Source organism: Meriones unguiculatus, chromosome 10 (genome assembly GCF_030254825.1).
Source record: "Meriones unguiculatus strain TT.TT164.6M chromosome 10, Bangor_MerUng_6.1, whole genome shotgun sequence".
NCBI classification, from domain to species: Eukaryota; Metazoa; Chordata; class Mammalia; order Rodentia; family Muridae; genus Meriones; species Meriones unguiculatus.
In genome coordinates this window covers 2962191-2988333 of record NC_083358.1, presented here as the reverse complement: position 1 = coordinate 2988333, position 26143 = coordinate 2962191, and the positions used below count along the sequence as shown (strand labels likewise).

Below are 26143 nucleotides of genomic sequence, written 5' to 3'. Positions count from 1 at the left end.
AAACTGGGAGCAGGGTGCGCTTTTGAAACCGTGAAGCCCATCCCCACCCCCAGCAAGGCCACACAGTTGCGCCTCTAAGGGCCACTTTCACTCAGAGCACATACATCTACAAACCGAGTCATCTCTCCAGCCGCCAAGTGACTTTATACCTGAAGCACCAACAACAGAAATTCCGGTAGCTCAGAAAGGTCCTTGTCCACCACTGGGCTCATGGGCCACTGCTGTGGTCAAGCTGTCTGCTGTCCAGGCCTGGTCACTTTCTCCTCTGCTTTCAGGGTAGTCAAGAGACATCTGATGCCCCGGCCATCCGAGGTGCCTTTAATCCACAGGAAGATTCCAGCATGTGGAGCTGCTTTATGGGCTTGACGGACAGACATCCACCCAAGGGACATACGTCCATTCTCTGTTTTCTCATCTGTCTCAGAAGTGGATGTCTGACTGCTGTGGACTCTGAGGTCCACCGCTGCAGTTCGAGGAAGACTGTGAATCTCTGCCTTAGTTGCCAACAAGTGATGCTTGGCTCACAGGCTTTCTCCACGTTATCTGGTCTTCCATGTGAACAGCTGCTCCTAAGACCAGCCTTCTGGAGGGCCACTGCACTGGCTGGTTTTGTGTGTCAACCTGACACAAGCTAGAGTCGTCAGAGGAAGGAGCCTCAGTTGAGGAAACACCTCCCTGAGATCCAGCTGTAAGGCTTTTTCTCTGTAACTGCCTGATGGGGAGGGCCCAGCCCATGATGGGTGGGGCCACCCCTGGGCTGGTGGTCCTGGGTTCTATGAGAAAGCGGCTGAGCAAGCCAGGAGAGCAAGCCAGTGAGCAGCACCTCCATGGCCTCTGTATCAGCTCCTGCTCCAGGTTCCTGCCCTGCATGAGCTCCTGTCCTGACTTCCTTCAGTGATGAACAGTGCTGTGGAAGTGCAAGCCGAATAAACTGTTTCCTCCCCAACTTGCTCTTTGGTCACCACAGCAGTAGAAACTGGTGCAGCCACACAGTTCTAACCCCCTTTTTCCGGCTGCCACACTCAAAGCATTCCATGTGCAGCGGCTGGCAGCACACGCCTGTGATCTTAACACTCCAGGGGCAGAGGCAGGAGGGTCTACAGCCTGCTGTGTAATGGCCCTCTCTCTCAGCAGCAGTGACAGCTGTGTTAGCTACAGTTCTTGCCGCTGTGACAAAAGTGACTCCAGGAGGAAAGGGTATGTTGGCTCACACTTCAGAGTGCACAGCCACAGTGGCAGGAGTGTGAGGCCGCTGGTCACAGGCGTCCACAGTCAGGAAGCAGAGATGCGTGCTGGTGCGCAGCTGGCTTTCTCCTCTTCACTGCCTTGAGGACCCCAGCCAGTGGGAAGGTGACGCTTCATTTAGAGTGGATCACCCCAAGTTAGTTAACCCCCTCTAGAAACTCCCTTCAGACATGGCGTGTTTCCATCGGATTTTAGATCCTGCCGAGATACCAGCCACCAGAGCACACGGCACTCTAGAACGCTGGCGTTCTGCTCTTTCCTCAGGGGCAGCCCGAAAGGAATGTTCACACACAGGAGCAAGAGTGGGTGAGCTTCCACGTGTTATGACTTAGAGCACATTTCCTGCATTTCTGAATCCCCGCTTGTCTCAGCGTCTCAGAAAACCTCGAAGTCTTCTGTGTCTGGCAAAGGAAGGCACAAGGTACGAGCAAGTGCTTTACTGACTCAGCCATGTCCCCATGTACAAACGCAGCACCCCGTGATGCTGGCCAAGATGACTGCCCCAAGGCCACACACACACACACACACACACACACACACACACACACACCCAGGGCTGGAAGCTCCGACACCCGGCTCCACATGGGGAAGGTTAGCCCCAGCCAGCAGCATGGACCCAGTGCACACACGGCTGGCCCCTGTGACAGGACTCTGCTAAGCCAAGGGGGAGCCTGAAAACTATCTGCCCTGTGGGGGAGGGGCCCGGCTGGGAGGCGGGACACGATGCTTTTGTTCTGCAGTTTCTGAGCTCTTGTTTAGTAAGAGCCAAAGAAGTCCAGACCTGAGGCATCTCACAAGCGGAATTCCTGCTTTATAGACACATCTGCACGCTCGCTGTGGGGCCAGCATCGCCAGTATGCCTGTCTGCAGCTCCACGGCTGTTGGCTGTGCTCAAAGACCCTGTGGTGTGGTTCCTGCCGACTTCCTCTGCAACGAGGCTTTTGCTCCAATTAAAAAGGACCGCTCAACTTTGAACCCGGGTGCGGGGCCCACGGGCATTTATTAGGGGGCACATCAAAGCCTCAGGAAGCTGTCCAGGGGTTTCCTGAGGTCTTCAAAGGCCGGGGACACACTGGGCCATGACAAGCACCCATTTCCACCTTCGCCAGTGCGGGCTGCGTTGCAGGGCCACCCTGTCAGGCTATGGTGGCTGCTGTTCAGAAGGCCAGGCCTTGCTTTGAAGTGAGGTGGGTCGGAGTGGGCAGGGCTCCTGGCTAGGACCTGGGAGACAGCAAAAATAGACAAACAAACAAATAAACAAATAAATAAATAAAAGCCATGTTCTTCCTATCTCCCCAGGGCGCCCTCAATTTACACAAGCAAATGGATTCACCGTAAGACACAGTAAAGGGCTGGAGAAAGGGCCCCCAATAAATGTAGACAAAACCTATAGACATAGTGATAGAGAAGCCGTGAGTGAGCAAGCGTGTGGAGGCAGGGGACTTCCCCAGGCATCCATCCCCAGGCGCTGGCCACCTCGTTTTTCTGGAATTTGCTGACCAGGCTAGGCTGACTGTCTAGTGAGCCTCAAGAACACACACACTGTCTCTCTCTCCCCCTCCCTCTCCCGCACTGTAATTACAAGTCTATATCTCCACACTTAGCTTTTCACTTAGCATCCCGGCAAGAACGTCAGTCACTGTGCGAGCCATCTTTTGCAGCCTCAAGCGTAATTGTGACACGGCTTGTTTCGTCATTGTTTTGGCACTGCAGGTGGAACCCAGGGCTTGTGCATGCTAGGTGAGTGTTCTACCAGAGTCATTTCCCAGCCTGCAGCACTTCCTGCAGGAGGAAAAGAGATTCTCGAGAGAAGGATAGCAAGTCCTTTCCCCTGGGCCTGGAGGGGCGCCTTGTTTTCTTTCCTCTTCTCTGGCGGGACCTCACTGGAGACTGCCCTCCCTCTAGTCAGGCCTCCCTGTGTGCAAGCCACCCTCTGGCCACAAGCTGTCCACTTGTCCACACACTGTTTCTGAGGCTGGGAAAATGTGTCTCTCAGGGCTTTCCCTTAGAAGAGATGGGAGCTGACAGGGACCCCTGACTGAGCTGAGCACTGCTCATCTGACACTAGTCATCTGCCCGAGCATCTTGCTCAGCAGTTTGAAGAGGCGACGGCATCCCTAGGAACCCATCCCAGTGTGGCAAAGTATACCTCCCTTTAGAGGTGGGGAAATGTGAGCTGCCTGGGGGTGCCAGGCTTGCCAAGGTCACACAGCAACGGAGGGCAGAGGTTGAGCAGTCAGCAAAGTCTGCGACAAGAGCAGGAAAGATGAGAATGACAGGGCAGTGCATCTCGCAGAATGGAGTTAGGTGGTGCAAATTCCACAAGTGACTGCTGAGGCTTGACATTCAATCAGGAGTTTATTGTGCAAGCCAGGAGGCTGAGGTCAAGGCTTGGATATCTTACCCTAAATAGCCCCACACCACCTCATCAAATACATGCAAACTGGAGTCAGGCCGCCAAGCGTCGTGTGACAAAAACAAAAGCCCTGAAATACAGAGAAACAGAAAGAGAAGATTTGGGGACCAAGTCTTCTAGCCCTGGATGGGCAGGCAGCGCAGCGGCTCCTCTTCTCTCGTCTCATCTTGGGGCGTGTAATAGGTCACATGCCTCCCAGGACCTTGGTAGGACAGTGTGGGTCAGCGTGTGCCTCAGTGATGGGGAGCCTCGGAGCTTCTCCTGGGGAGACATAACCCAGTGTCAACTCACCCAGGAGGGGGGGATTCTGGTGGAGGCATTCCATCCTCGCCTGGCCTAGCGAGCCAGTGAGCTTACTGGGGTGACCCGCAGACAGCCACACCACTGGGAAGTGCCCTGGGCAATTTGTGGGCAGCCACGCCACCACAGAGTCCTGCCCAGGGCACAGTGACCAGCTCTGCCAGGGAACAGCCTGCCGGCAGCTACTCTGCTGGAGTCCCTCACCCCAGCCGGTGGCCGCCTCTGGTGTTTATCAGGCAGAAGCTTGAGAAGAACACAAATGGCTCCGCAGCCCCCCGGAGGGGAGATGCTGCCAGGCCCACCTCCTGCACGGTGGCACATGTCTCCCTGGCCTTTCGACCCTGGTTTTGGGTCCCTTGAAGACTCGCATGCCTGTCTGAGAAGCATGGAGGCTGAAAGTCTTGTAAAAGCTCAGCTTCCCCGGTGTCCAGCAGCACTAGCACTGATCCTTTCAAAACGGGGACCAAAGCCAGAGCGGAGGCCTAGAACCCCTGCAAGCGTGCAAGAGTGAGCACAGCGCCCCCCCCCCAACACACACACATAGCATAGGAAGAAAAATGACATCTGAGAGACTGTTCCTGGGAGGAAGGGAAGTCAAGGTTGTCCTCGGGCCTCTGTATACACAAGCACACTAATGTGCATGCATACACACACACACACACACACACACACACAAGAGGTGGCTCCATTTTTCTTGGTGGCTCCTAGAGTGGAGAGGGCTTAGGTCTTTAATATTATTTCCCAGCTTTTAATTTTTGGCTCAGCGGTTTCCCACCGGTCAAGTGATCATCAGGTTACATAACTCCTCCTCTCCCTCCCTCCTTCCTTTCTCCCTCTTTCTCCTTCCTTCCCTTCCCTTCCTCCTTCTCTCCCTTCCCTCTTTCTCTCCCTCTCCCTCCCTTCCCTCTCTTCCTTTTTTCTCTCCCTCTCCTCCCTCCTTCTCTCCCTCCCTCCTTCTTTTCCTCCTTCCCTTATTCCCTCCTTCCCTCCCTTCTTCCCTCCCTCTCTCCTTCTCTCTGTCTCTCCCTCCTTCTCTTCGTCCTTCCTTCCCTCCCTTCTCTCCCTCCTTCTCTCTGTCTCTCCCTCCTTCTCTTCCTCCTTCCTTCCCTCTTTTCCCTCCCTCCTTTTCTGTCTCTCCCTCTGTCCTCCTCTCCCTCCTTCCTTCTCTCCCTCCCTTCCCCATTCTCCAGCTGGCAGACTCTAAGGGCTCAATGCCCACCCCCAGCATCCAACTTCCTTTGGGTGAGGTTCCACCTCCAAAAGGCTCCAAAATCAAACAGCGCCGACAGCTGGTATCTAAGTGTGCAAACACTTATGTCTGTGGGGGTCTCTCACAACTGGAGCTGTGCGCGTTTACATGATAGCGATATCAACTTAAGTGGTGTCCGCTCTGCTCTAAGTCCCACCTAGGCTGGCTCACGCCAACACTTGCTCCCAATCTGACTAGGATTTGAGTCCAGAATGTATAAAGAACTATGGTGACTCAGCAACTGAAAACAATCAGTAAAAAAGGGAAGAAGTAATGAATAGATGCTTTCCAAAAGAACATGGACAAATGGCTAGTTAGCACATGGAAATGCTCAGCCTCATTAGTCAACAGGACACTCGCATTCCAAACACAAGACAATCGCTTCACAGCTGACATTAAAAACAGAAAAGCCACCCAACAGCAGCAGGAATCACCAAGGGCACAGAAGAACCGAAGCTTCCAGCCTCTTCCAGCGGAGGTGGAAAATGTGTAAGCAATGGCCTGAGTGTCAGGAGTCAATGAATGAAGCAGCCATTCCATAAGAATTTACCCAAGAGCAATGAGAATCGTCACGAGTAAGGAGGCAGGGATAACTTCTCCTCTCTCTCTCTCTCTCTCTCTCTCTCTCTCTCTCTCTCTCTCTCTCGGGTAAAAGCTATACCAGTGCCCACCTGACATCTATGTAACAAAGGTGTGGTATACCTCATGCTCAGGACAGAATATTACTTCTCAGCAACAACAGGGCACAGACGGGAATGAGTGAAAAGCCCTTGGTGCAAACTTGGAGTTATGCTCCGTACCCCGTGCCCAGCTCAGCCTTGTTCTTCGCTTGCTTTCTTGAGTTTTGTGGCTGAGTTCAGGAGCATTTTCCCTGAGGGCGTGACCTGTAAATGACTACATAGATGGACACAAAAAAGTCACTGTAGGCCAATTAAGCATACAGAGGTGCATTCTTCATGCTGTTCTAGAACAGGTGAAGCTAGCCTGTTTCAGTGTTTGGTTGGGGAAGAAGGGGGTTCTGGAAAAAGACAGGACACTCTGGGGTGGGGTGTCTGGCTGAGATGATTGAACACAGTCACCATATACTTGAAAACTTGCGTATCTACAGGGCTGGGGGACGGCTCCGTTGCTTGCAGGGTAGCCATGAAGACCTAAGTTCTGTTCCCAGAGCCAGTGAAAAACCCATAGACATGGCGCTACGTTCTTCCAGTCCCTGCTGGGAAAGTGGAGTCCTGGCACCCCTTGGCTAGACACCTTAACCTAACTGCTGACCCCAGGCCACAGAGAGGGAGACTGTCTCAAGGGAGAGTGGACAGCGTTCCTGAGGATGGCATCCATGTTTGTCCTGTAACCTCCACAAGCGTGTGCACACACACAGACCATCTCCCCCACACTCACACACAGGCACGTGCACACAGCACACACACACACTTGTTAAATCCCATCTGAGTATTATGGCTTTATGTATTGAATTAAGCATGGAGTACAACCAAGTTGCTCGTTTTCCCCCAGCAGAGCAGAACCATCTGGTCCAAACTGGACACCGAGACGAGCAACGGAGAGGTGGGTTTTATAGGAGTGACCTATCGTTTAAAAGTCCTTCCTGTCTCCCCAGCTCCAGCATCCTGACGGCCACTCTGAGAGCTTCAAAGGATGGACTCAGGCTTCTTGCAGAGGAGATAAGAAGAGAGGAGGGATGGTCTCCACTTCATATGCTTACACCTCTGTTAATTTGCAGGACCCGGTAGGCAGGCGGAACGCTGGAACCCAAAGCCCGCATTTCAGCAAGACACACTTTAGACAGAGCCAGGGAAGCCGTAATTATAAACTGCTGTTGTCAGTCACAGCCGGAGGCCATGGGGAGATTAGTCGGCTATCTCTAAGAAAGGACTCAGGATCTCCAGTCCGTGAGGGCTTCAAAGTGCCCGATCACCCGTAAAGCGCTGCAGATGAGTGAGGCCAGCCTTAGGATGTCTGCCTCACTCCAAATGAGCTCCAGGATTGGGCACAGGAGCGGATCCCCAAACTCCTCGGTGGAAGTGTGGTTCTAAACTCTGACCTGAGGCAGAGTTGCCAGCCAAGGCCAGCCTGTTCCTTCCTTCTGCTGCAGGTTTGAGTTTGTTTTGTTTGGTAGCTGTTTATTTTATTTTATTTTTTTATTTTTACAGACACCTCCCCCCCCCCCGCCCCCGAGTGTACCCAAGACTAAGCCAGGCTGTGGGATTGCTTTGTTGCCTTGTTAACTGGCTCTGGTCTGGGCTTCTGGATTCTATCCCAGGCACGTGGTGTCCCTCGCCAGCCAGGCAGGACCTTAGCAGTCCAGGAGGCCCAGCCAGATGCAGCTGCCATCATACATGCCATGTGGCTCTTGGCAGCGAGTCTCAGCACTGTACCACTGCAGGCCTGACGCATTGCAGCTGAGACTGAGGTGACTTCCATTGTGTGTGTGGGGGGGTGCACACTGGGAAACAATCAGGTGATGTTGACCTTTGATGCAGTGACTCTCGTTTGTATTTGGAACTTAACTTGTCTAGGTTCGCAGGCTGCAGGGCAGGCCAGGGGTCGGCTACTCCAGCTCTCTCCCTGCTGTGGATCACACGTACCAGCACACTCAGCTTCTAGGGACAAAACTCAGACCCTCCTTAGTGTGGAGCCTTTGTGGAATCAGCCATGTTCCCGCCCTGAGCTGCCTTCACTGGCACAGGTAGACCACCCTCCGTGGCCTGCAGCAGTGGGCCTGCTGTGTGGTGCTTTTTGACACGGTGGCTGGGCACTGAGGTCGTGGGCAGGTTGCCTGAAGGCTGGAAGCGTTGGTGTGCAGGACTCTTTGGAATAAGGCTGAAGTCAGTCTCCAGATAGCCATTATTTATTCTTATTTCTCGCTCTTGGTCTGTGATGACAGACTCCCTTTTCTTAGTGAGGTTTTAAAAGTCTCCCCTGATCTGGGTGGCCCCAGGTCTTGTAGGGAGGTCACATAGCCCTCAGGGCAGCTCATAGGCCAGACCCTCCCTGGTAAGGAAACTACTCTAGCAAGCATCTGGGAATTCCTAGAAATGCCCCACCCTGCTAAGGATCTTAGTCCAGCAGTGACCTTCAGTTGTTCTTGGAGATCCCTTCCACAGGATAATTAAGTACTGTATTTTCCTTCTTGTGATAGAACCAACAAGTATCCCTGACCCTTTGACCCCCTGACCCAGTGAATCAAATACATTCACCCTCAAAATCCCTCCCTCTGCCCAAGGTTTACATTGCCCTTGATTTCACAGGAATTAAGTTTCAAGATTTCTCACTTCAAGACCATCTCAGATTTGCCATTTATCCTCTGGGCAGTACCTTCTCACTGGGTCTGCTGTCCTGGGCTTTGCCTGGCCTGTGTCTTGGCTGTAAGCCTACCAAGCCCACACTTCTGCCCTGCTCAGCACAGCAGCTTGACCAAGAGCTGGAACACTTTGGTATCACTGTAAGCTTTGGAACGCTGAGCTTCCATTGCTACGATCAACTTCAGGCTAAAACAGCTGAACTGTGACACTCTGTGGAAAACCTTTGCTACATCTCCACCAACCCTGAGACTTGGGTCATCCAGCCGGCTGTGGCTGGGCCCCGGAGCTCAGACTGCTGGGCTGAAGAGACCACCCCTCTCTATGCTGGGGTGGTGTCTACCCTGTGCTAACGGAAATCATCTCCTTGAATTCTGTCATGAGTCCCTTTCTCGCCTCAGCCTAGCCTGGTTTCAGCAGAGCTGCTGGAGTGGAAGTGAATGGATGCTCTGTGAGCTACAGGGAGGAGCGGAAGGAGGGGGAGGAGGGGGAGGAAGAGGAGGAACAGGAGGAACAGGCAGGACCGCACCCCTGGAGACAGCTTAAACACTTCACCCAGACACTTTTCCCCTTGGTCTCTGCAGTCCCCTCTCTCTGCTCCCGCCTCTCTTGTTCATGGACTGGAGTGTCTGGCTTCCTTACGGTTTAGGAGGGGTGAGCAGCCTGGCTCCTCATCCCCAGCATGCCACAACTGGGCAGCAGTGGTTTCCACCCAATTCAGTGATGTCCCTGTGTCACTGAGCACTTCCTCGGGGCAGCAGGAGAGGCAGCCCCACCCACACAGCTCAAAGCTGTGGGCGCCCCAGTCAGGGGAGCCACCCTGCATGCTAACGACCTTCAGTTCTGAGTGAAGACACGTTTCTAAGGGTGCAGGTTTGGCGTAAGGGCATTCTCATAGGTGGTCACCCCAGAGGGCTGGCCTGAGCCCTAGGCGTCACAGGCACCCCAGTGCCTCACTGCTGAGGCATCCATGAAGCTGGCCATTTGGCTCGGCCATGGCCACTTGGTTGCTAAGCCAGCCTGTGATGGTCTCCCAGACAGCACAACAGTTCCAGCAAAGCACTGTCCTCACACACTTCAAGGAAGTCCAGTCAAGCTATGTGTGCAGACAGGCCTGCTGTGACACACTGTGAGGAGTGCCTCTGTCCTTGCTGTGCCCAAATCCCGCAGCCTGGCATGTTTGCTGTGCAGCAGTGGGATGGCATATTTTCAAAAATACTACAAATAATTTGGAAAGCACTAGATATAAAGTTATAGTGCTGAAATTCAGGTGGCTTCCATCAATTATCCCACCTCTGTTAACATTTCAAATTACCTTTTCCCAATTATTTTCATGCAGGTGTTTTCATCTAATTTTATTTTAATGCAGTTGTAATCACGTGGTATGTGTCATGTCCCGTTCTTTAAGACTGGGTTTGTTCTTTTTCCACCTCTGATTGCAAATGGATTCAGTGATGCTGAGACACTGTCACTTCCTGTGCCCGGAGGCCAGGCTGACTGGATGAGTGAGATTTGGTGGCTCCGCAGTTATAAGGGACCTGGTTCCCTCTATCTCTGCTCTGGCCAGAATTATGGTATCTGGCATAGAAGAGGGAAGTCTGCCCTTTATGTTATGCCCAAGGTAGACAAATTCCCAAAGACAAGAGGGGTGAGGGTGCTGGTTAGCAGAAGCCAAAGTCCAGTGGTTACAACACTATTTTACAGTGTTGTGAAAAGCTGAAAGGCGTGTGCTAGAGCAGAAGGCTGGACCAGGAAGAAGAAGTGAGCAGACGCTTTGTGTTCTGTGGAGAAGAGGAGGAGGAAAGGGAGAAGAAGGAAGAGGAAGAGGAAGGTGCCTCTGAAGGTAGACTAAACTCTCCATCTTGCTTCTCAACACACCAGGGAGGGGCAGTGGACACTAGCTGGCCCTGGCTAGAGTCCCTGAGAGGCAATACAAGACAGGGAGCAGCAAGCTCAGCACCGCTGTGGAGGCACAGCACGACTTCCAGGAACGGAGGAGCTGACAAACGGTAGGGTCTCAGTCATGGTTCTATGCCGTGAAGGGACAGCACGGCCAGAGTGGCGCCTGTAAAGGAATTTAATCGGGGCTGGCCTACAGTTCAAAGGTGTAACCCATTACCATCACGGCCGGAAGCATGGCAACGCTGAGGCAGACACGTGCTGGAGGAGAAGCTGGACTGGCAGGCAGCAGGAAGTGCCACTTGCCTGGCTCGTGGATCTGAAACCCCAAAGCTCACCCCTAGGGACACACTTCCTCCAGGGAAGCCACACCAGCCCCAACAAGACACAGCTCCTAATGCCACCCCCTAAGCATTCACTGCGAGGCTGGGGGAGCCATTCTCCTTCCAGCCATCACTCCGCAGATGCCTCTCCTTTGTTCCCCTCCCTCTTTTCCTTCTTCCCTCCTCCCTCCCTTTTCCCTCTGCAGCAGTTAGTTTTAACTGTCAACTTGGCACAACCTCAAGTTACCCAAGAGGAAAGCCTGGATTGAAGAGTTCTGGAAATCAGTCTAGCCTGTGGGCATGATTGTGGTCTTGACTGTCGTCCAGCCCACTGTGGGCGGTGCCATCCCTTCACAGGTGCCGTCTCTAGGGGTGTATAAGAAGATTAGGTAAGCAGGAGCCTTCACAGTGTTCCCGTGGCTCCTGCCATCCTTCCTTGGCTTTGAGTTCCCTGTTTGCAGTAATGCTGTATCGAATAGCAAGCTGGCCGGCCTTGAATTCCCTGCCTTGAGTTCCACCCTTCTTTCCCTTAACAGAGGACTGTGATCTAGAAGAATAAGCTAAACAACCCCCTATACCCCGGTGCTTTTGTCAGTGTTTCATCACAGCAAGGAAAGCAGAACTTCTGTTCATTTCCCTTCCTTCCTTCCTTCCTTCCTTCCTTCCTTCCTTCCTTCCTTCCTTCCTTCCTTCCTTCCCTCCCTCCCTCCTTCCCTCCCTCTCTCCTCCCTCCCTCCTTCCCTTCCTTCCCTTCCCTTCCTTCCTTCCTTCCTTCCTTCCTTCCTTCCTTCCTTCCTTCCTTCCTTCCTCCCTTCCTCTCACCCTGTCCCTCATTCCTTCACCCACCCCCCTTTTGAAGCATGGTCTTGCTTCATTGCCGTGGGGTACAGACATGCAGAAGATCCTCTATCTATCTATAGATCCATCCATCCATCCATCCATCCATCCATCCATCCATCCATCCAATCATTATACATGAGCACATATATATTACAGAGGCCCCTGACTTAAGATGTTTCAACTTACAATTTCCAGCTTTATTGTGGTGTTGGCGCAGTACTCAGCAGAAAGCAAGTTTGCCTGTTTTGCCTGGCATCTTGCCCAGCACAGCAGTCTGCAGCTGCTGTCCACCACCCCTGCCTGGCAGCTCCACCCACCCCACCCTCACAAGAGCAAGCACCCCTCACTACAGCCTCTGTGGTTGCACGGCACCTGCAGTCTGTAACTTGTACAACAAATGCATTTTCAACTGAGGACAGTGTTGGGGGCAATCTTGACTGTCAGCTTGATGACATTCAGAAAAGCTGCCAGACAGGGCTCTGGGGATGATGTGAGGAGTTTCTAGATTGGGTCAGTAAGCTGGGAAGCCCTCCCCTGACTGGGCATGCCACTGTACGGTGGGTCAGGGTCGCAGACTGCACAGAGGAAAGGCGGGTCGTGATCTGAGCACTGGCCCCCATCTCTCGCCACTCCCTGGCTGCCACCTGATTCTGTCACGTGCCTTTCTGCCATGCTGAACTTCTCCTGCTGGTGGTGGGCCTCCAAACCCTTCCTCTTCAGATTGCTTTGGCCGGGTGTTCTGTCCCAGCAACGAGAAAAGACATAGACGGGTGAGGGACATTTTCATGAGAAGAGTCTGTGTGTCTCCACGGATGGGTGTGGCCCAAAAGGTGCAGCCCTGGGCAGGCCCTTCCGCTCCCTGTATACAAAGTCTCTACAATTTACAGAGCTCTTTGAACTGAGCCTCACTGAGCTCCATATGAACGCCAGCAACAGCCGGCTGCTGGTTACATGTGTGAGAGGGTTCAAAGGCCGGAGGCTGGAATGTGATGCTGGCTCCCTCACCATCAGTTTATTCAATAAAGCAGGGACCTGGCCTGAAGAGGTGGCAGGGAAATGTCCCACCCAACACAAGTAAAGGCATTTTAATTTTGAATGGAAAAGCACTGTCTATTTGTATTATTCCTTCAAAATTCAGACCTTGTGTATAAAAGAATGTGTGTGTGAGAGAGAGAGAGGGAGAGCATGTTTCTCTCAACACAGAATCTACTTCAAATGTATATCAGATCCTGACTGATCTGGCAGAAATGGTGGGGGGGGAAGAAACTGAAGGGAGGTATGGAGGTAGTAAGGAAGGGAAGAGTGATAAGGAAAGGAAGGGAAGGGGGAGGAATAGAGAGAGAAAGAGAAGGGAAGGACAGGAGGAAGAGAGGAGGGATGGGGGAGGCAGATGGTGGGGGGTAGAGGGGAGGCTGCAGGGGGAGGGACATTTCAGCCAGCCTCTTCTCCGGCTCCAGCAGGGATTCTGACCCCATTCATCAGAGGCCACGAGGATAGCTCACAAACCACCAAGGGAATCCGACACACTGTCCTTTCTCTCGCAGAAGCCACACGGACGCTGGCTCCAGGCCCCTCTCCTTGCTCTATTCACCTGTCCTTCCTACTTCTCTGGGAACATCTCGGCTCACTTCCCATTTTCCACAAGGCTGGAGGGAGTCCCTTGGTTCCTGCTGGTTTTCGGGAGATTGCGGGACCAAAACATCTTGAGCAACAGGAGATAACAGAGTCAGAGTAGCTGCATCTTCCAGACCCTGAGGTGCTCACCCATTGCTTCAGAAAAGAGCTGGACCATGTGCTTTCCACTGAAGGAGGCTCTAGGAGAGTTGGGCAGGACTGCCGGAATGGCCTCATTCCTGACGGTCTCATCCCAGGGTGCTCTAACCCGGAGCCAGGTCATTACAGCAGCAGCAGCAGCGGCAAACACGCCTCCCCACAATCCTGGGCACAGGGAGTGTAAGTTTGGGGCGCTCCACTGCCGGCCTTTTCTGTTCAGTCTGGATTTCCCGTGAATGGAAGTCGGCCTGCCTCAGTACGAGGCTTCCAAGTGAGCAGACTCCGGAAACTTCCCTAACTCGCCACCTCCCTCCCCAGAGTCTCTTGGTGCCATCACAGACTGTTTGTGGTAGGCAGTTCAAACGTCTCCTGGGGATGGCACCCACTCTTTCACAGCACCGACTAGAGAGAATAACAAAGGGTGTCAGGTGTCGTACCCACAGTGCCTGGGCTTCAGTCTCCCAGAACCCTTGTTAAAAAGGTCAGATGCAGTGGTGTGTACATGTAATCCCAAGGCTGGGGAAGCAGACACAGGAAGATTCCCTTCTTGGCAAGCTCCTGGCCAGTGAGACACTGCACCAAAAACAGAGTTGATGGTTCCTAAGGAACCCTGAGCTTGCCCTGTGGCTTCTAGACACACAATTACACAATCACAAATGCTCTAACACACACACGCACACACACACGAAGATAACCAGGCTTGACTTCAGCCTGGCACTAGCTTGCTGTGACCCTTTCCTTTGGTTAATATACTAAACATTTAAACTACGTTGTTGGTGGAAACCTCAGAGTAAGTGTTCGCGCGGGGGATTATCCTATAGTGAGCACGCATTGCAAGTGTCATCTCGGTGTTTTTTTAATGGATAAAGAAACTCTATCCAGCTGGTTGGGTGGCGAACGTCCATAATCCCAGCACGGAGGGAGCTGAGGCAGGAGATGCTCAAGTTTGAGGCCGGCCTACGTGACCTAAACATTCTGTGTTAAAAGAGGGATGGCAGCGTCAGGGAGCACTCGGGAACCACAGCTCTGCACAGAAACCGTCTTTGTTCTTCAGATGCTGATTCTCCCCCTGTGATGGACGTCTCTGAGCTACTGAACTCCAGAGGAACAAGGACAGCCGACTCCCAGCAAGCCCTACAGTTCCAGAGCGCTGGCCAGTGCTGGAATGCGGGAAGATTAATGTTAAAATGAGTACTGAGGACACAGAGGCATTCAGGGCTACACAAGTGTTTTCTTTGTGTGTGATTCTCCCGTGGGTTTACTCCACCTACCTCAGCTGTTCCAGACTCCAGTATGCGTGCAGGTGCAAGACTCGGGAGGCAGGGTGCCCGCTGGGAGAGTAACAGGCAGTCACAGCGCATGGGCAGTGAGTGATGCTGAGCCGGCGGGGCCGGGGTAGCTTGCCAGGCTTTTTTAGGTGATTTCTTTTTAAACAGCAGGAAACTGAGCTGTTAGATTGGCATATATCACCTGCTGAAGGGGGTGCAAAAGTGTGTCTGTGTGTGTAAAATATGCCAGGTAAGGCAAGGGTTCCGGGATCCTGCCTTCCCAGACAGGTTGGATCTCGGCTGATCACAAGTCTGCCTGCCTCTGCGGGCAGAAAGCTGCTGGGAGAGGCCCTGCCAGCAAGCTGTGCTCAGCTTAGACCTGGCAGCGGTCTTCAGGAGGCAGGCTGCGGCGCTGGACCATCCCCGAATGGAGTCACTAACGCTAAGCCACCAGCCTGAGTTTTGGGAACACCAGCCTGGCTCCCCCAAAGCAGGGGGGTCCGGCCAGCAGGGTGAACACAGCCAGGGAGCTCCAGCTCAACCAGGGCCGGCCGGGGAAGGACTCGGCCAAGAGAAGCCCCCCTTCCGTTCTTGGTTCTGCTTTCTCAGCCCGCCGGATGCTTGTTCTCTTTCCAGGCGGCAATGAAAAGCTGCCTCAGACCTTGAAACTAGACTCCCGTGACCCTATCGCAGACAAGCTTCTCTGGAGGTGGAGGCCAGGGTAAGGTAAGGTTAACCCTTCCCCAGCTGGCCGTTCTTCAGGTGAGCGGTCCACGGGTTCGAATCCCACCGAGGTCTGCCCCTACAGGGAGGCTTCCTGCTGCTACACAGGAGCTGACTTGCAGCCCGGGTGGACAGAACCCAGGGTACCTGAAGCAGCAACAGCACGCATCCTTGCACACACCTCGCGGGAGCCTGGCATACGGGAGCACAGGGCCCCCTAGAGACCTATCTCCAGACAGACCTTGCAGGCATAGGGAAGGATGCGCACGCGCTCTGTGTGGGCGCCTGGGGGCGGGGCGCGCATGCGCGGCCGCGGGGCGGGACTTTCTCCCGCAGAGGCGTGGCCTCAGCGTCAGGGTCGTAGCCTGGCGGGCCAGGCCGACCCGGAGCGCCCGGCGTCCCCGCCCCGCGGCGCCCACGGGCATGGCGCGGCACCTGTTCCTCACCGGGCCCCCAGGTGACCGGGCGGCGGGTCCGGCGGGGGCTCAGCCCGGGGGAGGGAGGGCGCGGAGGTCGGCCCGGAGCGCGGGGCCGGTGAACGGCCGTCCCCGCGGACCCCGCAGGCCTTCCAGCAGGCCCAGGCCTCGCGCAGGCGCGGAGCGCCGTGGGAGGAGGCCTGGCCTCGCTCAGCACGCGCTGCACCTGGAACCCGGAGCAAGTGGGTCCCCAGCTTCCCGCTGTGAGCTCCCGGGGAACCGTCGCTTGTGAGAGGCTTAGTGAACTCGGTTTAGTGAACACGCTCCCCCCCTCCCCAGGAGAGCCAGGGAGTGCTGTCCGTCCTGTATTTGCACGCTCTCCCGCCCCACCCCGGGGATCTCACTAGTCCCTCCCGGTCCGATGTACTGGTTTGCGTATCTCTAATTATCCCAAACGATTTCCAGGTCCCTCTGCACACAGTCAGACCTCCAGCAGGATAACGAGACCTTTGACAGAAAGCGCCCTCTTCAGTCGGCAACCCTTCCTAGATACTGCCCAACATCTCAGGGGGCTCAGGTCACTGGAGCTCGCTGCCTAAGCCAAGAAGCAGAAGGGGCCTGCCCCACGGGCTTCCTGGGGGCCGCTTTGCTCGGCTGTTTGCAATCCTAGGTCCCTGTGAGGCAGCAGCCTCTGCTGGGCAGTTGTGTGTCGACTTTTTGAAAATGTAAATATGCCGAGTTTAAAAATTACTTTTATTTATTTACATATGTGAGTGTGCAGGCGAGGCCATCAGGATGACTTTGGGGAGGTGGGTCCTCTCCTTCCACCAGGCACCTCTCAGGCCTTTATCCCAGGAGCCGTCTTGCTGGTCCATAAGCATGCCTTTCTGCATAATAAAAGTGCTGCTGCTGAGTGTAAGAACAGAAGCCAAGTGTTAGGAACGTGACAGTCCCAGGTCCACTGTAGACGTGAGCTTGGCTGTTGTTCTTCACTGTTCTAGACCATGCCTTCGGTGGGCACACAGGCACCCTTTTCCTAAAATCAACCCTCTGGCCCACCGTCAGGCCCACCTTTATCAGCCTGGCTGCCTGCCCTAGAGGCTGCACAGCCTCTGCGCCTAGTATCTCTTCCTGGTCAGACACGTGAGTGGCCGGGCAGACTCTTCACACTTGACCAAGAACAGGGTGTAAATCTGGGAGGAAATGAAGCTGGATTCCAGATGCACCCTGGAACTGTTAGCAGAGAGCTTCGCGCTGCTCTGGCACCGCTCTGCCTACTCCGCTGCACGTTCCTCACACCTGAAGTAATCAGAGTGGCAGTGCAGTTAAAGGTCACAAAACCCATTTTCAGCCTGCCTCCTCCACAGCACCTGCTCTTAGCGGCAGGAAACGCTTCCTGACCTGTGCCCTTCTTGGTCTTTTTCAGGAGTTGGCAAAACAACCTTGGTCCAGAAAGCCAGCGAGGCCCTGCAGTCCTCCGGGGTCCCTGTGGATGGATTTTACACCCAAGAAGTCATACAGGGAGGGAGGAGGATCGGATTTGACGTGGTCACGATGTCCGGTGCTCGAGGGCCCCTGTCCAGAGTTTGGTACTGCTGTTTTGTGTCTGCGGGGTTTTGTCTCTAGCCTGGCCCGTCCTCGTCTGGGAGCGTATCTTCTCTTTGTGTGAGTGTACATGTGTGTGGTGCTTGTGTCTGTGCAGAGGTCAAAGGGGACACCTGGTGCCCTGTCCTGTCTGTCACCGTCTGCCGTCGTCCCCTGAAACCGGGAATCTCAGAGAGGCTGGAGCTGGCATGGGGCAGGCCTCCATCACTAAACTGTATCGCTAGCCTTCTGTTTAGTCTTAATCTTAGTTTTATTTCGATACAAGGTTTTGCTGTATAACCCCAGCTGGCCTGGAACTCAGAGATCTGATTGCCTCTGCCTCCTGGTGCTGGGGTTACAGGTGTGAGCCACCAGGTCCAACGGCCCCTGCCTGCCTCAGCCTCCTGCTGAGTTGGGTTGGTGACAGGCAGCCAGCTTGGCTCTTGTGCTGTATGTGTGGCTCATTGGGGGTGTCACTGGTGCATTGAAAGGCTGAATTTGAGTGGTACTGACATTCAGCCTCAGCGGGCCGGGTGTCAGGAGAGAAAGCCTAGAGGGTCTAACCCTGCACGGTCCCTCCCACCTTCTGCTGGCGGGTCTGCAGAGCAGCCCAGGCCCGGCAGTCAGTGGCGGATCCTCCACCCAACAGGGCCTTTCTTCCAGCCCACAGATTCCCTCCGAAAAGCACGAGTATCGAGTGGGGCAGTATGTGGTGGACCTGGCTTCCTTTGAGCAGTTGGCCCTACCGGCCCTGAGAAACGTGAGTGCATTGTGGGGCTGTTGGCCGTGGGAACACAGGGTTTGTTGTTTCTCCCTGAGGTCAAGTGGTGTCCCACAGCCGTTGAGCTTTAGCCATTGACCTTGCTAAGGGTAGCACCCTAACTATTGTCGCTCTGAGGGGCCTAGAGCGTGTCAAAGTGTCTCAGTGCAGAGCTGGGTCTCTGTGCTCATGTGCACAGAGCTTGCTGCCGTGGGCTGTGCTCCTGGGTCCTCTGTCTGTGTTGTGCGGGGCTGCTGCTCCTCCGACCCCTCCCACCTGTCCTCAGCTCCTCTGGGAACTTCTCCCCATTTTGGGGCTGCCCTGTCGCTGGCAGCCAGGCACAGGAAGAGCGAGCTTGTTTCTCTTGGCTGCATGCCTCCCTCTCGAGTTCACACAGCGGTGGGAAGTGTCTACTGACATTTTGAGTGTCTAGCTGTGGGTGTTGGATCCACATCAGGAATTGAGTTTTTCTCAGGTAAACAGAGTCCCGGGAGGGGACTGGGGCCGTGCCTGGTGTCTGCTCAGGCTTACGTAGAGCTCCTATAGGTGCTGACCAGGTCAGCGACTGCCTCTTGTTTGTAAGGAAATAGAAACTGCTTGTAGCTGCACGGTCACGCGTGTTTCCATGATGACTGTGGCCGTAACTCAGGCCGTGGACCTGGGCGTGGGTGGAACAGCACTGCGCCCTGTGGCTGCTGTATCTGGCCTGTGTGGACTTCTGCTCATTCCTCCCGGAAGTCACGCTATGTCTGTGTCCTACCACCTCCAAGGGAAGGAGTGTGAAAGGGAAGGCGGGGGAGAAGGGTTGGGTTGGCCTGGGGGCTCCTGGGCCCCGTGTCCCGGCACCCACCTGTGCGGGAAGCAGTTTACTTGCTGCTCTTCTGCGGTGCTGATGGCTGTGCCCACGGTCAGCAGAACATCACTCTGGTTTGCAGGAAAGGATGGTGGAAATGCATACTTTCAGTAATCTATCGAGTGTCCTGGAGTCTGACGGTTGGTTCAGCCCTGTCGGGGTGTGTTACCTGCTTGTGTGCCTGTGTGCCAGATAAAAGAGTTGTCTAGTCCTCTTCAGTGGACAGTGGCGGACCCTGTGCTGGGACACAGGCCCTCTGCAGCAGCTGGTGCTCTCAGTGGCTGAGGTCTCTCCAGTCCTGACCAGATCAGACTTAGGGCAAATGACCTTTAACTTGCTGATTCTATCTCTGTTCTTCATATTGATACTTTCTTTCCCTTCCTTTTTTTTCTTTCTTTCCTTAACACAGAAACACTGTGTCCTGATCCAAACTAGCAGCATGTTACCTGTGTTCTTGTTTTTCTGTGAGTTTGTTCAAATGCGTTTTTAATCCATCTGGATTTGTTTTGGATATAGCATGCATTGACACTTTTAATTAGTTTCTTCCAGATTCTTGGCCAGTTTACTAAAGCCATTTGCTAAAAGCCCGTGTCTAATTAGTTTATACTTTGTAAATTATTCTTTAAAGTATGTGTATGGTGATTTGGGGTTATCTCTTCTCTTTCATTGACCTTTCTGATTCTAGTGTAGGTGCCTAGCTAATTAATTGTGTTATTTTTTAAAAAGATTTTAATTTTTAATTTAAAGTTATGAGTGAGTGAGTGTGTGTATTTGTGTGTGTGTGTGTATTTGTGCCTGTGTGTGTGTGCATATGTGTGTGTATTCGTACCTGTGTGTGTGTGTGTGTGTGTGTGTGTGTGTGTGGCATACACAGGAAGTGCTGCTTGGTCTTTCAGGCCACAGAGCTGTGGGAGTCTGGAAGGATCCAGAACTGCCAGAGTCCAGTTGACTCCTTTCCTGGAGGCTGGTGATCTTCCCACCTTCCCAGCTTAGTGACTGTGGCATTGGTTTCTGGCTTCCACATTTTGGCTTTGTACCTCATGTGTACCTTAGCACCTGTGTCACAGGGTTGGCCATGGAAACAAAAAGCCATCTGGTGGAATACAAACACTTTCAAAGTCTTTGAAAGGCTGTTGGTGAAAAGATTCCTCAGGGACCCCATAGCCCCGGGTCGGCTCTTCAGGCCCCACAGCACATGCTTGTGACATCTTCATGGTGTCCCCTTGGTACTGCCGAGCCCTGAGCAGGGCGGCACTCCCTGTGGCCGAGGCCTTCTTGTCAGGTTTCTGTAAACTTCATCATCTGAGGATTAGAATAATCTCCTCTGGGGCCCCCACTTGGCAAGCAGATTTGCCCATGTCTCTGCACGGCGATTCTTGGGAAGCCAGCGCTCTGGGAAGGCTGAGTTTCCAGCCCCGAGGTGGCTTCCTCCAGATCTGATGGACACTGTCTGCGCCCAGTCACCTTGTCATTCAGAAAGCAGGTCAGCACCACTTCACTGTAGGAAAACCTGTTATCTGCTCCCAAGGCTGTGAAGAAGATGGAGCCAGGCAGCAGAGATCTCAACGTTCATCAGAAGTTGAAATATTGATTCATTTTTTTTCCCAGGTGTGTGCAACATTTAGGGACCATCTGGTGGTTGTGAGCACTGGACGTGGCAGGAATTAGAGCCTGCCTCGCTCTGGGCACAGATCTGTGAGCACAGTGGCCCTGAGCTGTGCTTGGGCCTCCTGATCAGCTGGCTGTGCACCCATGTGCTCCCTGCAGTGATGGGGAGATGGTGTCGTTTCGCACACTCGGGTGTGTACCCCTCGTGACTGTGAGCCGTCTTTGTTCATGGTTCCGGCCTCTCTGGCTCTCTGGGAACCCTGGTGCTGTCCTTTGGGCATGACAGTGGCCTTGTGATGGTGAGAGTCACTGCTCAGACACCCCTTGTGCCTCAGGCCAGGAGGAGGTGTGCAGATGTGTAAAGGAGTTTCAGCGGCAAATGAGTGTGACCTCAGCTCTGATCACACTGTCAGAAGTGCACACGGGCTGTGACTGCCGGGAGCAGGGCAGAGCAGCTGTGTCCAGTCCTAGGTTGGTTACTAAGAGTGGAGAGGAAGCGCTTCTGAGATGGCGCAGGTGGCAGTGACGTAAGCACACTGGGAAGAGCATGTCCATCAGCGAGTGGGCCGGGCAGGGGAGGAGACTCCTGGGTGCCACCCACTTCAGTCTGGTCCTGAGGGCCTCAGGGCATGAGGGCCAGTAGGAATCTGGCACAGCCTCCCCCTGGCTGCCTCCACCACGTAGCTCTCGCAGGAGCAGCTTCAGTGAGGAAGGGCCCTGAGGCAGCCTGGACGCCTTTTCCTGGCCAGCCGAGTGTGTCTGTGTGTCTGTGTGTGTGCGTGCATGCGTGTGAGCGCGTGCACAGGCTTCCCAAGCTGCGGCTCTGGCTGCTGCTTTTGTCATTGTCTGACTTTCCAGTCCTAGCTTGAGTGCCCGGGGGACTGGGCTGCCGTCAGTTGCCACCTCGTTCCTTCCTGCTGTTGGTTCAAGGACTTGTTTACATAAAAAGCCAGGCATACCTCTAATTCCAGCACTTTGGAGGCAAAGGCAGGTAGATGTGTGAGTTGGAAGCTAGCCTGAGCTACACAGTGAGTTCCAAGGCAAGCAAACAAGCTTCTTTGTGATTTTAAAAGTCCTTAAGATAAAACAAAGAGTCACAGCAGCAAAGCCAGCCTCTCTTTGAACTATGGACCGGTGTTCTCTTACACTGAGTCCATTTCATCTTTTCAGAAGGCAGGGTGGTGTGTGTCGCCAGAGCTGATGGCTGGCCACAGCCCCCGTGCCCGGGCAGCCAGTTCTGGGACACAGGCAGCGTCTCTTTTCTTAGGTTTTCCTCTCCTGGCTGAGAACTTGTGATCAGCTGGAGCTCTGGCTAACGTGGTGCAGGACGGCTGTGATACAGGAGGCTACAGAAGTGTCCCGGCCCATGTGACCACAGTGGCTGCTGTGGCACTAGCCGCTCTCAGCTGCTCAGGGAGGCCCTAGGAATGAGCAGCCTGGAGCTGCCATCCTCACACTCAGCCTGGTGCTGAGGCAGGAGCTCAGAATCTGGGTTAGGTCCACAGGGTGAGCCTCCGCCGACCTCTTTGTTGCTCCTCCTGGGCTGGTGTGGACGTGTGTGGCAGCAGCAGCGGCTATAATGACGCCTCTTTTCCACTCTTCCGAACACCCTGTTGAGTTGTTGAGGGAGCAGCAGCTTGTGGCTGCTCCCCGTGTCCTGACCTCCAGCCCCTGTGTCTGTGGCACGTGGCTTACTTCGACCTTCATTAAACACTGCTTTTTACAGTTCCCACAGTCCTGGGCAGGATGAGGGTGTTAGAAAAGTTTGGGGTTTATGGTGAACAGAAGACACTGCACCTGTGGGTGCAAGCACCGGTTCGCCTCTGTGAATGCTCCGGAGAGCTGCAGGGGCCTTTGCATTGCACATGTGTGCGTCCATGCAGGGCCACGTGCAATTACACGCCCCCACCCTGCACTCAGGTAAACAAGGTTTTAAGTGCCCCTTGTCCAACCTGGTAGATTTCAGTTTCCAGGCACAAGCCAGACAGCCCTTCTGGCTCACGCGCGCTGGCTTGGGGAAGGTGCCCGCCACAGCCCGCCGTCCTGGGTGGCAGCGCGTTGTCTGCGCCCTGGCGAGGCGAGGCTCAGTTGTAGTGGGTTGGTTCTAGAAATAGAGAACCTGTGAGATTGGCAGCGTTTCAAAGTCACCGGCTGCGGGTGGCCGTACACACACACACACACACACACACACGGCGTTTGGCACTGGCTGTGGGCTGTGCCCACCTCCCTGCAGCGCCGCAGTGAAGGCCACGCCGGGGGCCTGGGTCCGTCCGGCCGAGAGTCACTTCCTCTTTTAAAACATTCCTACCGTTGGTTCACTCATTCACTCGTGTGTTGTGTGTGTGAGATGGTGCACACATGCGTAAGCTGCTTGTGTGTTTACATGTGTTGGGTGTGTGCTGCTCTGGGAGGCCAGAGGAAAGTGTTGGTGTGTCCTTCCTGCTGCTCTGTCCTCTTTCTCTTCATGCTCAGCCTTTTGTTCACGTAGAGTTCATGTCTTTCCACCAGGGATGGCCGCCAGCAACTTCCAGGGGTCACTCTGCCTCCGTCCCCCTTGGAGATTGACACAGACATGCAGGGTCCTGCTCGCCTGTTACATGGGTGCTAGGAATTGAACTTGGGTCCTCGTGCTTGCTGTATAAAAACACAGATGTGATTATACCCATACACAGACGATGGAACAACAGCGATTATCTCTGAGTAGCTTCCATTCTGACCCTGTAGTTCCATTTAAACTGGTTTTCTTTGGCAGTTCCATGCATGTACATAGTGCATTTGGTCCTTTTTGCCCTCCGTCACCCTCCCCCACCCACCGGGTTATTCTCATAAAGTCGTAGTTCAGGGCGTGCTCAGCGAGTGAGCTGCCATTGCTCTGACCACCTTCTCCTTCAAGCAGACTTCTGTCTAGCTTCATGGCTTCCTGTCACTTTCGGGCCAGATCGGAGTACACAGGCCCAGCCTGCAGCTGTCACCTCCTTCCTTGGGCGTTAGAGCCACAGCTCAGAGCTAGAAAGCGGAGCAGTGAGCTCCCAGCATGGCCCTGCTTCCTTATGGCCTCTCCTTCACTGGTTCCCGGGCTTTATTTCTTGAGTGTGTAAGTAGGGAGCCTGGTTACCACTGGACTGTTCTGGAAGAAGACAGTCAGGGCAGGGAGGCTTCGCTGGGAGCCTTACAGATGCGTGTCTCACGAGTGTGCAGGCTGATCTGCAGGGCACAGCCCGCTGCCTGCCACCCTGCTGGCAGTAATGACCAGGGCGGGTGCCTGGCTGGGGTCACGTGACTCTGCCATCACAGCAGCCTGCCTTTTGCCCACAGGCCGGTTCTGGCCGTGCCTCCGGGCACAAGGTGTGCATCATCGACGAGATCGGGAAGATGGAGCTTTTCAGCCAGCCCTTCATCCAGGCGGTCCGCCGGATACTGTCCACGCCGGGCACTGTGGTCCTGGGCACCTTCCCGGTCCCCAAAGGGAAGCCGCTGGCCGTAGTGGAGGAGATCTGGAACCGGTGTGACGTGAAGGTGTACAGTGTGAGTGACCTGCCCCGCGCTGCAGCCCGGCCCTGGGCCTCCCCACGCACTCCTGTGGACTCGGCGACCCTGAGAGCGGCCCTCCAGGAAATGCCGGCCTGAAGGATGGGAGTGAGCAGGGGCGCTGAGCTTGTTCTTTCCCTCAGGTCACCAAGGAGAACAGGAACAGCCTCTTGCCAGACATCGTGTCCTCCCTGCAGAGGAGCCGGCCCTGAAGCAGCAGCTCTGCCCACCACCCTGGGTGGCGTCCCGGGGTGTGTGTGTGTGTGTGTGTGTGTGTGTGTGTGTGTCCCCCACCCCCATCAGGTTCACCCAGCGCCCAGAGGCCATGAGCCCTCCATTGTGTCGTGTGCTTGGGGCTTCTGTCTGCTTCCCTGTGCAGTTGTGCATGTGACTTGAGTAAATTCTGAAGTGAGTCTGCCTAGTCTTCTGTGGATCTGCTCTTGAGGGGAACAGTGGGTAGGACGGGGTAGGATGGGGTAGGATGGTGGGTAGGATGGGGTAGGATGATGGGGTAGGATGGGGTAGGATGATGAGGAAGGACCGGGTAGGATGGGGTAGGATGATGGGTAGGATGTGGGGGACTCCCTCTTACGTCACACTGCCAGCACGTCATGCCCAGTGAACATCATTTTCCTGTCTCTGAAGAAGGTGAGCATGTGTGGGGGCAGCCGGCTTCTGCGGCGGTGCTGGAGGCCCCAGGCTCCCCGGCAGGTGGACAGGCTTCCGAGGAAGCTGCAGACTCCTCTGCCCACTCATCCCCACCCTCCGGGAAGGGCATGGGAGCAGTGAGTGGCCTGGCCTCTGCCCGTTGGGGCTGGTGTCCACGGAGGACGGCCTTGACCTGCCTTCCATCCGCACATGCTGTAGCAGGGGCTCGGGGCAGGGCGGCAGAACCAGGCTGCGCACCACATTGCACAGACTTGCACACGTGTGCACCCGTTCAGACGCGGCAGCACAGGCAGGACTTGGAGTCGGTGCCTGGTGAGCCACGACGCACAGCTCGGCTGCAGTTGTGTTAAAAGGGAGATGCTCTGCTTTGCTGTCCCTGCATCCAGACGGATGCCTACGGGAGGTCTGAGTCACCCTGGCAGGAAGGGTCGGGCAGGCCTGATGCCTGTGCCTGCACCAGTGTGAGTGAGGCTCTGGAGCAGGACCACCTCGGGGGAGGAGCCAGGCTACAGGTCACACTCGAAAGTGTCCTAACTAAAACTGGAGGTGCCCAAATCCACCCCCACCCCCAGGCCTCAGCCCTGAAGAAGAGGAGGCGGACTATGTGAGAGGCAGAGGGCGTGGAGGCCACCATGGGAACAGGCCTCCACGTCAGCACCGTCCAAGCACCTGTGAACTTAAGCCGTGCACCAGCCTGCACCGGGTCTTCTGTGGACAGGATGGCTCCCGGGTTGAGGTTTTTTTATGGGGTTTCAACGAGTGTGCGAACGAGTGGAGCTCTGGTTCTTGTGTCTTCTCTTGGGCTCTTTTCCTTCCCTTTGTTTTGTCCCATTCTCACGTGGTTTTGTTTTATTTACTGTATTTCGTTACTGTCCCTTAGGAGCCTGCTTGTTTTCTGATGACTGGCAGAGACGATGTGGATGAGGGAGGTAGAGAGGAACGAGGAGTGCAGGGAGGGAGCCATGATCGAGTGTGTTCAGTAAGAGGGGGAAGACAGAGATTCACCCAGCAGGCAGAGGCTGACCAGGCATGCAAGAAGCCCTGGGTTCCACCCCAACCCCATGGAAATGGCATGGCGGCACGCCCTCGCTCCACCGCCTAAAACTGCCCAAAAGTTAAAAGAAACAGAAAGCTGGGATCAACTCCTCAGTACTGGCTGTGTGTGCCCGGTGGCTGTGTGTGCCCGGTGGCTGTGTGTGCCCCGTGGCTGTGTGCGGTGGCTGTGTGTGCCCGGTGGCTGTGTGTGCAGTGGCTGTGTGTGCCCCATGGCTATGTGTGCGGTGGCTGTGTGTGCTCCATGGCTGTGTGTGCAGTGGCTGTGCCCCCAGTTGGCTGACACAGGCAGGTGTCTCTCCTCTTGCCGAGGTCACGT

General features: G+C 54.8%; 1 protein-coding gene and 1 long non-coding RNA gene across 4 annotated transcripts; one reads left to right on the top strand and one right to left on the bottom strand.

Moving 5' to 3' along the window:
* Window positions 1-14193: 14193 nt before the first annotated feature.
* Window positions 14194-15611, bottom strand: LOC132656784 (uncharacterized). The gene is made up of 2 exons (XR_009594483.1): window positions 14634-15611; window positions 14194-14522 (listed from the first exon to the last, which is right to left on the bottom strand). It is a non-coding gene; the product is annotated as an uncharacterized LOC132656784 (long non-coding RNA).
* A 42-nt stretch (window positions 15612-15653) lies between these two features.
* On the top strand, window positions 15654-24515 carry Ntpcr (nucleoside-triphosphatase, cancer-related). Of its 3 annotated transcripts, none has more exons than XM_021648387.2 (5): window positions 15654-15810; window positions 17196-17358; window positions 18017-18113; window positions 23890-24099; window positions 24246-24515. In XM_021648387.2, exons 1-5 carry the CDS (start codon window positions 15777-15779, stop codon window positions 24312-24314), a joined length of 573 nt encoding a protein of 190 aa, XP_021504062.1. In that variant the 5' UTR covers window positions 15654-15776; the 3' UTR covers window positions 24315-24515. The 3 variants fall into 3 exon arrangements, with proteins under 3 accessions (XP_021504062.1, XP_060247773.1, XP_060247774.1); XM_060391790.1 differs by having other exon boundaries at window positions 15693-16011; XM_060391791.1 differs by lacking the exon at window positions 15654-15810 and adding an exon at window positions 16042-17100 and having other exon boundaries at window positions 17196-17434.
* The last annotated feature ends 1628 nt before the right edge of the window (window positions 24516-26143 follow it).

What these genes read in the sequence shown, in the direction of transcription:
- Ntpcr (XM_060391790.1), top strand. Translation starts at nt 15,777, where the DNA reads ATGGCGCGGCACCTGTTCCTCACCGGGCCCCCAGGTGACCGGGCGGCG. An exon ending in GCACCTGGAACCCGGAGCAA is followed by an intron (nt 16,012 to 17,195) that starts GTGGGTCCCCAG and finishes GGTCTTTTTCAG; the next exon opens with GAGTTGGCAAAACAACCTTG. An exon ending in GGGCCCCTGTCCAGAGTTTG is followed by an intron (nt 17,359 to 18,016) that starts GTACTGCTGTTT and finishes CCTTTCTTCCAG; the next exon opens with CCCACAGATTCCCTCCGAAA.